At 41.1% G+C, this 10,429-nt stretch overlaps 1 protein-coding gene across 1 annotated transcript; it reads left to right on the top strand.

The window, feature by feature from the left end:
- Positions 1–822: 822 nt before the first annotated feature.
- On the top strand, positions 823–5,865 carry LOC147445830 (pentatricopeptide repeat-containing protein At2g39620-like). Its single transcript, XM_086525208.1, has one exon. It carries the CDS (start codon positions 2,398–2,400, stop codon positions 5,554–5,556), a length of 3,159 nt encoding a protein of 1,052 aa, XP_086381334.1. The 5' UTR covers positions 823–2,397; the 3' UTR covers positions 5,557–5,865.
- The last annotated feature ends 4,564 nt before the right edge of the window (positions 5,866–10,429 follow it).

Below are 10,429 nucleotides of genomic sequence, written 5' to 3'. Positions count from 1 at the left end.
GCCACCGCCCTGGCACATGCCAAACGTGGGCCTCCCTGCCCCTTGCAACTCGCGGCCGCAGAACCTTCGCAGCGAGCTCCCCCAAAACCCTAAAACACATCTTTTATGTGGCTTATCTAAGTGGAAGTGATCTTGTGTTTCACACTAATCTATCAAGGGGTGTTGTTAGATGTTTGGTTTGGTATCGATGTGTACGTTGTCTTTCAGTTGTTCCTAATGTGTAATTCATCGTTATTTTTGACATTCCTCATTGATAGCTCAACTTAAGGAAGATAGCATTTGCATCTTTGACATGCTAGAGTCTATGGTAAAATTGAAGTATTGACTCTGGTACAAAGTAGTAGATGGGCAATTCATATTAGAGAGAGAGAGAGAGAGAGAGAGAGAGAGAGAGAGAGAGAGAGAGAGACTGCGCACATGCACAGTAATCGGTGTCAAAACGGTTGCCTGCACTGCCGACGGCCACCGTCGCATATCGAGCACATGCAAGCAGCTTTGAGGTGTCGCAGTGAGAGAAAGCAAGAGAGAGAGCTCAAAGTGCCTTCTGACAGAGTGCAGAACGCTACAGCCCAATGGAGGAGGGTGAGCCACTGATGGCTTCTGCGTTTCAAACGGGTAGATGCGTGCAACGTTGGCAGTGAGCCATGACCCTTTTTTCACCCTTTGAGACGCCGGGTGCACTGCATGTGCACACGCTAAGAGAGAGGTTGGAGCACGTTCCGGCGTTGCCATGATTTAATACTAGGCATGAGCAAGGTGATAAATATTAGGCACATCCCCCTAATGCACACGTGCCCAAGCAAGGTTGGCCCTAGCCTAATGCATTCCTCACCTACCGGTTATTCTCCCTCTGTAGCTCCCCTCATGCAAAATTACGAGAGCAATGTAAGTGCTTCCGCACGACTTTGCACCCACCTTCACTTCGCTTGTGCCCCGAGTGCTCTGCGCAATGCCAACAATCTTTCTAGCAACCGCATGCCAGTCATCGCACACCACGCATCTGTTTCCCCTCTTCCTTAAAAAGTAGTTTCTACTAGCGTTCCGACATCTCCTGCCACACAGTTCTTTCCACAAAAAATCAGAACGATGCATTGGCACATGCCTCCGCGGTGCCAATAACATGAACCTACAGCATAAAATATATATGTTGAACATTGAAACGACACAACAGCAACGGCGATGCTCCGTGCTACTCCCATCTCCATGTGCAGATTGCTTAAACCCTCTCATTCATTTCCGAATTTTGTAATGCATCAGCTGCTACACGACATAGAAAAAGCAGCTAGATGATGAACACTGTGATCGTCTACACCACACCCTTTGTTGCTAGCGACAGTTTTGGCCAAAGCTACAGCAATTGGAATGCAAATCTGGAAATGGGAGAGAGCATGCATGCAACATGTGGAGATTTATAGCAAGATTGTCAACAATGGAAGCACGTAATGCTTCAATGTACACATTTTTAGTGGAAAATGGGGTGCAATTTTTGGGGTGCTCTGTGTAGCAATGATCCCCACACATTCGTGTGTTTTTCCTGAGTTAATGCGAGAGCTGTTGTAATGTATCATGAGGTGCTGCTGCTAATTTATTCAACAATCATATGCTGAAATATAGTTATTTATCTGCCATGCACAACAGGGGCTTGTTCCATTTCATGTGGCAGTATCGTTGTTATTTGTCTGCTAAATGCAATGACCTGCCGTGCACAACAGGGATTTGTTCCATTATCATGTGTTATTAATGTATGTACAATGAGGTACAGGTGCTGATTTATTCAACAGCCATATGCTGAAGTACAGTTATCTACCTGCCGCCGGCAACAAGGGCTCGTTCCATTATCATGTGCCATTAATGTCTTTCTTTATCAGCTGCATGCAATGACGGCTACTCTCCCTAGAGATTAGGTTGCAATGCAGGATTACGATGTTGAGACTTTGCCTGCTGAAACATGAAATTCCAGCTTGTAGGAAATCACTAGCAACATCGCCCAATAAGTTTTGTGCTTGGCAAAATATTCAAAACATTGTTAATGGGAGTGCCTCTGTTTTTTTAAGAAATTACTCATTTGCCAGAGATCATACCCTATCTTTGCAGTAATTGTTGATTTCAAACCATGCATTTGTAATAAAATGTGGACATTTCACGTTTTTCTTTTTTTCTATGGAAGCACATTGTGGTGTAAATAGAGAAATTACTTGATGTTGGTGCGCATAGAGAGTCATTTACAGTTGTACATGGTTACATTTGCATGCCTGAGAGAGAATGAAATGCTTCAAGTTTCTCACCGGGCATACTAACTTCTATTACTTATCTAAATTTGCTTCTATGAACTGATTATGGAGCATGCCCGTTTTTTTCAAGCGATCGAAAAATGGCAATGAAGTTGAGGTCACCTGAATGTCTTTGGCTCTTCCTTTGAAAGAGAGTTTCAAGACTAGGAAATTTGAATATGCATTCAACCTGTTTCAACGAATGCAAGCGGGTTGCGTGCAGCCTGAAAGGGAAAGCTTTCTAGCTTTATTGAAAAGTTGTGTTGAGCTGAAGTGCATAGAAAAGGGAAGGGTTGTACATGCAGAGATTACAAAAGTGGGTCTAGAGAAAGACCGCTTCTTTGGGGGTACTTTATTGGACATGTATGTGAAGCTTGGTTCCCTTGGAGAAGCAATTGAAATTTTTGACAAGTTAGAATCTCATGATGTGGTTTCATGGACCACTCTAATAGCAGGGTTTGCTGAAAGTGGCTCCACTGATGAAACATTGGGTTGTTTAAGGCGTATGCAACTTGAGGGGGTGTTTCCCAATGTGGTCACATATGCTTGCAGCTTGAAAGGTTGTACAAGTGCAGTTGCGGCACAGAAGGGCTTCAAATTGCATGCTGAAATTGCAGCAGACGGATATGAGATGGAACTCTTAGTTGGTACTTCTCTGGTTGATATGTATGGTAAGAATGGCTTGCTTGCAGATGCCGAGGATGTTTTTGATGAGCTTTCTGTTCGAAATATTGTGACCTGGAATGCACTGTTAGCAGGGTACACCAAGCATCAATTTGGAGAGAGAGTACTAGAAAAGTTTGAAAAACTGGAAGCAGAAGGTGTGAGTCCGGATGTTTTCACCTATGTATGTGCCCTAAAAGGTTGTGGAACTATTCAAGCACATGAAGCAGGACAAAGAATGTACAATGCGACCGTCAAAAAGGGATTTGAAACAAATTATAAAATTGTGAGTATAGTTGTAGACATGTTCGGAAAATGTGGATTATCTGTAGAGGCCAAGAGTGTTTTTGATAATGTTTCGACACATGATACAGTTTTGTGGAATACATTGTTAGCCGGCTTTGTAGGTAATGGACTTGCTGAAGAAGCATTAGACCTTCTACTACAGATGGATTGTGAGGGCGTGCCTGCAGACAAGGGCACACTGCTCCTCAGCTTGAGAGCTTGTGGTAGCAAAAGAGATTTGAACGACGGGCACAAAATCTATATGATGGCTGTCAAAAACGGTCAGGAGTTAGAACCATCTGTGGGTAATACTTTAATAGATATGTATATGAATTGTGGGTCACTCATAGATGCTCAGAAAGTGTTTGATGGGCTGCCACTGAAAGACGCAGTTTCATGGACTGCTTTAATGGTGGGCTATACTGAACTTGGACTAGCTGATAAAGCGTTGATGTGTCTTGAAAAAATGCAAGCACCTCTGGACAATGTAACCCTTCTTTGTGGCTTGAAAGCGTGTTGCACAACTGGAAACTTAAATAGAGGTAAAGAGCTACATGTGATTATTGCTGAAGAGGGCTATGAGGATGATTTATACATTGGCAATACATTGGTTGATATGTATGCCAGATGTGGGTTATTACTAGAAGCGCAAGGAGTAATTGATGAATTGTCAGTTGATGATGTCGGCTCCTTGGGCGCATTCATTTCTGGGTGTTCTGAATTTGGGTGCTACAAGGAAGCACTTCAGGCTTTGCAAAAGATGCAGTCTATGGAAATTTCACCAAACTCATCCTCTTTTATTTGTAGCTTGAAGTGTTCTACCATGATTGGAGACTTTGAGAAGGCCAAAGAAATTGCGATTGAGGTTTTTAAGAAAGGACTGGAAAATGATGCCTTTGTAGCCAACTCTATAATTGATATGTATATGAAGTTTGACTCGCTAGCAGAAGCAGAATGCATTGTTAGCAAAGTTAAGGTTCAGGATGTAGTTCCATGGAATGCGGTGGTCATAGGGTATAGTGAGCATGGACTTGGTAAAGAAGCCCTAGTTTGCATAGAGAAATTACGTTCAGAGGGTCCGCCTCCAAATGCGATTACGTATTTAAGCGGCTTGAAAGTGTGCAGCACAAGAGAGGACCTCGATTATGGTCGATTGATACATAGTGATATAGTCGAAAAAGGGCTTTTGAATTACTTTCATCTAGAGAGTGCTTTAGTGGATATGTATGTCAAATGCAATTGCTTCTGGGAGGCTTTTAGAGTATTTGATAGTATGCCAGTTCATGATGTTGTCTCATGGACTGCATTGATAACAGGTTATGCTTCACATGGCTCTGTTGAGGAGGTGAGCAATTGTTTGAAGCAAATGTTGGCTGAGGGTGTGTATCCCAATGATGTCACCTACTTAAGCATCTTAAAGGTATGCAGTAGCATCCGTGACAGAAATTGGGGTAAAAAAATACATGCTGAAATAGTAATAGATGGATATGAGGAGGAGAGTTTTGTGAGTGCAACGCTCGTTGACATGTATGCAAAGTGCGGGCTGCTTGTAGAAGCACGTGAATTAGTGCTTGAGCTCAAGGTTGTAGAACCCACATCCTGGACCGCATTGATTGCTGGCTATGCTGAACATGGGCTTGCAATAGATTCTCTAAGCTTTCTGGAAGAAATGGAAGATGCAGGTATGCATCCCAGTTCTGTTACTTATATCTGTAGCTTGAAAGCTTGTGGCAGCACGGCAGCCTTATGTAAAGGTCGAGAACTTCATGGTAACATTGTAAACAAGGGACTAGACTCTGATCCTCTCATTGGCAGTAGCATAACAGACATGTATGCCAAGTGTGGTCGTCTTCAAGAAGCATCAAGTGTCTTCGAAGGGTTGCTTGTCATGGATGTGGTATCATGGAATACACTTCTTGCAGGCTATGCATGCCAAGGAGAGAGCCAGTTAGTGTTTTTTCTGCTTGAGAGAATGCAAAAGGTGGGCACTCAGCCAGATAAGTCCACATTACTAAGTGTGCTTTTTGTGTGTAGTCATGCAGGCCTTATTGATGAGGGACATGAGCTTATTAGGATTGCCAATGAAGTGTACAATTTATCGGTCGAACATTTTAATTGCTTGCTTGACCTTCTCACTCGGGCAGGGCAATTTTCTGAGGCGTGGGTGCTTATAGAGAGAATGCCCTTTCAACCTGAGCTAGTCACTTGGAGCAGTATGTTGTGTGCCTGCCAAAAGTGGGACAATGGTGGAGAGGTTTTTGAATATGCAGTCAAGCTCGGTCAAAAGCACATTCTAGCATTCCAACTTAAAAAAACCTCTTATGTGGAGGAATGTTGAAAGCTTTAAAAGGGAAAAGCAGGCTAGGTCTATCCACATTCACACATTTTTTGTAAACTATTGGTGGGGCTTGTCAAAACTGTATATCTTTGTAGGTGTGTAATTATAGAGTAATTAAACAAGGTGAAACCTCACTGTCTGTAACAAGAAAGGAGGACGGAGAGGAGGGTCCTAGTGAGGCTCCGGGGACGGATTCAATTTCAAGTTTTCTCTTATTCCAAAACAAGATTAAAGGGAAGTCACATGAGACCCTTAAACAAAGGGTCTCATGCACTGACTAAAAAGACAGCACACGAATATTCGTTCCCTTGTTTTAAGAATTTTCTGATGTATCTATGAGAAAAGACTTGTAGATCCTTGGAATAATTTGATCATCTCAAATTCTCTTCTTTATGAGTCTCTCATTGGAAGGAGTGGTTGTATTTAACAATTTCATCGGTCACAATGCCACCCTAATTTCTATAATAAATAGGGCTAGGCACTTCAAAGAAATGTTTTTAAAGCTCAAGACATTGAGTGGATTGACAAGCCTAAGCTCTACATTGTAATCTTTCTACTCCAAAGTTTTTTTCATGCTGTGGAGCACAATGATAGCAATAGAAGCTTCCATTCTCTCACTTGTCCCTCCAGATCTTTGTCTTGGATGCATGCAATAAATTATCTGGCATGCCAGTCTTGCTTATGAAGTTATACCTTGCTTGTGCTTAGGTTTTCGCCCTCCTTCTGAGTCCTCACTTGCCTATGTCTAATACGGGGAGATTTGAATTTATTGGGCATGTGCATGGGATGTAGTCTCTCCTCCCAACCAAGGAACTTGTTGCATTGCAAAATGTTTGGGAAGAAAGAGTACAATAACTTCACAACAAAGTGGACTCGCTAGAAAAAGAGGTGATGTGGAGATGATGTTATTGAGTGACACAAGGCACTGGGGTGGAATGAGCTTGTGCTATTGTAATGTTGAGGAGTTTCTATTTGGTGACTTCCATATGCATGTACTTTTGTTGGCTTTATCATAGTTATGTTGAAAACAAACATAGCCCTTAGGATTTGCATGTGTGTGTGTGTTTTGGGGGAGAGAGAGAGAGAGAGAGAGAGAGAGAGAGAGAGAGACCTCCATTGTAAAGTATCTTAATTTATTTATTTTTTTGGTTTTCTCACTGTTTTCTTCTCCTGCATTCTTTCAAAACTCACATAGATGTGCCATTGAAGATACTAGTCTTCTACCAGGTGTCGTTTTGTTGCACTCTGCCTCTTCGGTGAGAGATAGAGTTTGATCTCTCCCTGGTCGTTTTGTTGCACTCTGCCTCTTCGGTGAGAGATAGAGTTTGATAGAGAGAGAGAGAGAGAGAGAGAGAGAGAGAGAGAGAGAGAGAGAGAGAGAGAGAGAGAGAGAGAGAGAGAGAGAGAGAGAACAAATAAGCTCTAAATATAGAGACATAAGGAAGAATAGTTGCAAGAGAAACACACACACACACTCTCTCTCTCTGCTAATGTGCCTAGTGGCTTGGCCAATTTTATTTTATTTTTATAAGGGGATGCCCTTCTATATAAGCGGTCATATGGGCTCGATTAAAATTTGATATGAAACCCTAGTGTTGTGACTAATGGTTTCCTACCTGTGGTTGGAGGGGTCTTCTCATGCTCGGATCATATTAGGACCTTGGGCCTCCTTGCTTCTAAAGCACGAGGATTTTTGGCTTTTTTACTTGGTGTCATTAAATTTATTAAAAAAACTTTTTTCTTTTGGAAATGTTGGCAATGTAATTACCCCCTAAAGGTTCACCTACCTAAATTAACTTAATTGAGTCCCCAAGGACATGTGCTAGCGTTCTTTCCTCACCTCCTCTTCTACATGAGCATTGCAAGGTTTTTTCTCTGCATCCTATCCCTCTGCCTACATCTTCCTTGATGCATCCTCCTGACTTGTCGATGGGGTCACGATTTAGTAAGGAAGGTATGGAAGTTCCTCAAATATATTCTTATTAGATTTCTCTCTATGGTATCTTACATTTAATGACGTGAGAAAGCATTATGGGATGCTGGCCTAATGTACCTTATAGTGATAAATGACATGTGACATAACCTAGCTCTGCTGGTTGTTTTTATGATCAATATATTGTGCTAAGGTAATACAGTAAAACAACTACTGGTTTTTTCTGATGATACTTTTCCTTCCCTCTCAACCAATGCTTTTGAGAAAAGAATGTGGTAAAATGGCACTGATTTGCAAGGTCTCTTCCTAGTTTATCTGATGAGAGTAACTGCCTACTCTTCAAGCATGGCATAGATATTGGTATACAACTAGCGGTAAGGCTAGCCTCCTAAAGCCCTACCTACCACCTTTATATATACAGGGGAGGGATTCTTCTTCCCTCACTTAGCCTTGGATGATTTTTCTGCATCTTGTTCATAAGAGAGAGTGTGTGGGTGTGGAAAGGAGCATTGGTATGTATAATTTTACCTCCTACCGAGGCCTGTGGTGGTTGAGGGCATTTGTCTACTATGGAGCTAATTGAAAATGCCCCATCATCACACATTTTTTTCTAGTCTCTTTTAGTTTAATGATATAAAATTATGTGGCTTCAAAATGTAAGGATCTAGGTTGTTGGACTTAGTTTTGGTCTTTGTATGGCTTTGATGTTGTTGCTCCCTTCAATGAATAATTGATACTGAAGAAATGGGAGAAGGTACTCACTCTTGTTAAAGAATTTTAAGCTCGTCTCATGTGAATATATTTGATGGACTTATCTCCTTAAGGGAACCCCAAACTCATTATTGTTGTTATGACATTGTGATAATGATCTAATATCACATTTGAGACCCCTTCTAGTTCCACTAACTCATGATATTTGACTATTGTACTGTATTTTCTGATATATCTGCTCATTTGCTCTTAGAGCTTGATATTTTCCTACGTATGGGAAGCTTTAAATCACTTACCAAGCCTTCCAAGCTTTATACACTTGCTAGGGTACTTTACCCCCAACCTCACCAACTGGTTATGATCTTTGGATTTTTCTAGGAGTAGCCTTTGACTAGGCTTCTGAGGTGATGCTGTGAAATACTTGTTGCTGCTGGTCCTAGGCACTTTCACTTGTATAAAAAATGGATAACTGGAGCTTAAAACGAACGATTATCAGTTTGTAAGATCGTTGTGGCTACAATAAAGTGGGAATGCTTTATGTGGTATACTACTTGCTGGGATACTAACCTTCTTACCTTATTGGATTTGATCTGCGCTATTGATATTTAAAGACTTTTGTTAATGTACTTTCTAATGACTTTTTGTCTTAGACTGCTATATTGTATTGTTTCTTACTTTGACACCAATATAGTATCTGATCTTATATGGTATGCATATGATGGTGCTCATTTGGGAGGATGTAGCTATGAATAGGCATTTGTCATCTTGATTGGTTCACATTACGAAGGAATTGGCTCGTAGCCTTATACATTGTGGTTAATCCTTGATTTGTTTGAGCCGAAATAAGGGTAAGAGTTCCGGCTCATATTTTTGGACTCCTTTTTCCTTTGATATTTCTTGAAAATAATAAGCTTCTGGATATATGCTAATTTGATTGCATTAGTTGACCCACTTTGGCTTATCATAGGTTTGAAATCATACTAGATTGTTGCCATTGTAGATACTAGTGTTCCAAACAGCATTCCGGTTGATATATTGCACTCCGCCTTTAGTGAGAGATAGAGTTTGAGAGAGAGAGAGAGAGAGAGAGGAGGAGGAGGAGGAGGAGGAGGAGGTTGTTGGATATTATTGAAATTTGAGAGAGAGATACTACAAATAAGCTCTAACTATAGAGACATAAGGAAGAATAGATGCTAGAGAAAACACACACACACACACGCACACACACAATCACATTACCTATCTATTCTCTAGTGATTAATAAATCACTAACCATATCCCTCGTCTGGACGTTTGGTCTCTCTCTTTCCTCCCTCTCCATCAAAGGTTGTTGTTTGTAGGCTATTTTTCCCATTTTTAATAGGTGAAAATGTAAGTTTCTCTTCACAAAGTGCACTAAACAACTCACAAAAGTTATAAAATCTTCAAAATTTTATGGGTAATGCTTTTTACAAAAATAAACCTTGCTCTTTGTATGTCTCGATGAGACTATGTGTATCATATGTCACTCAAAAGATTGACATGCCACAACTAGCATAGACTTGAACTGCTTTGCAACAATGCAAGTTCAAGATTCTTTGTTGTGCAACATGACTATCTTTGTCGTGTTGTTTTGATGACAATCTCATGTGCATAATCATAGCAAGGCATTAGCAATTGGACATACACTTTCTTCCTCAAGCCAATCTAAGGATGACCTAAGTATAGCAGTGCTTGGACATGTACAAATCACCAAATAAACATGCAAAGAGAGATATAGAAGCCATAGTAACGTTCCCCTACCAAAGGTTAGTTGTGCCTATGTAGAGCATGCTTTTACGGGCAAAACTTAACCAGTTCCAAGCATTATAATGTATTTTCCTAGTGCATTGCTTCTAGTAGGGACATGATATCATTTGTGAAGGTAGGGTTAGAAAAGGGGTTTTACCTGCTAAAACCGGGAGGGATCATGAACTCACAAGCATTGTTTGCTTACATAGCAAAGTGGGTATTGCTTTTGTCTGCAAAAGCACTAACACACAGAAGGAAGACATTGTACACACACGCATTCTCTCTCTCTCTCTCTCTCTCTCTCTCTCTCTCTCTCTCTCTCTCTCTCTCTCTCTCTCTCTCTCTCTCTCTCTCTCTCTCTCTCTCTCTCTCTCTCTCTCTCTCTCTCTCTACCCACTTTGCTTACATAGCAAAGTGGGTTTTGAGCTTTTCGTCTGCAAAGCACTAACACACAAAAAG

The sequence above is a fragment of the Adiantum capillus-veneris genome, chromosome 12 (assembly GCF_014529385.1).
Source record: "Adiantum capillus-veneris isolate H3 chromosome 12, ASM1452938v2, whole genome shotgun sequence".
In the NCBI taxonomy this organism is placed as follows: Eukaryota; Viridiplantae; Streptophyta; class Polypodiopsida; order Polypodiales; family Pteridaceae; genus Adiantum; species Adiantum capillus-veneris.
This window is presented reverse-complemented; position numbering and strand designations above follow the sequence as displayed.

Coding starts and splice junctions, on each gene's coding strand:
- LOC147445830 (XM_086525208.1), top strand. CDS start 2,398: ATGTCTTTGGCTCTTCCTTTGAAAGAGAGTTTCAAGACTAGGAAATTT.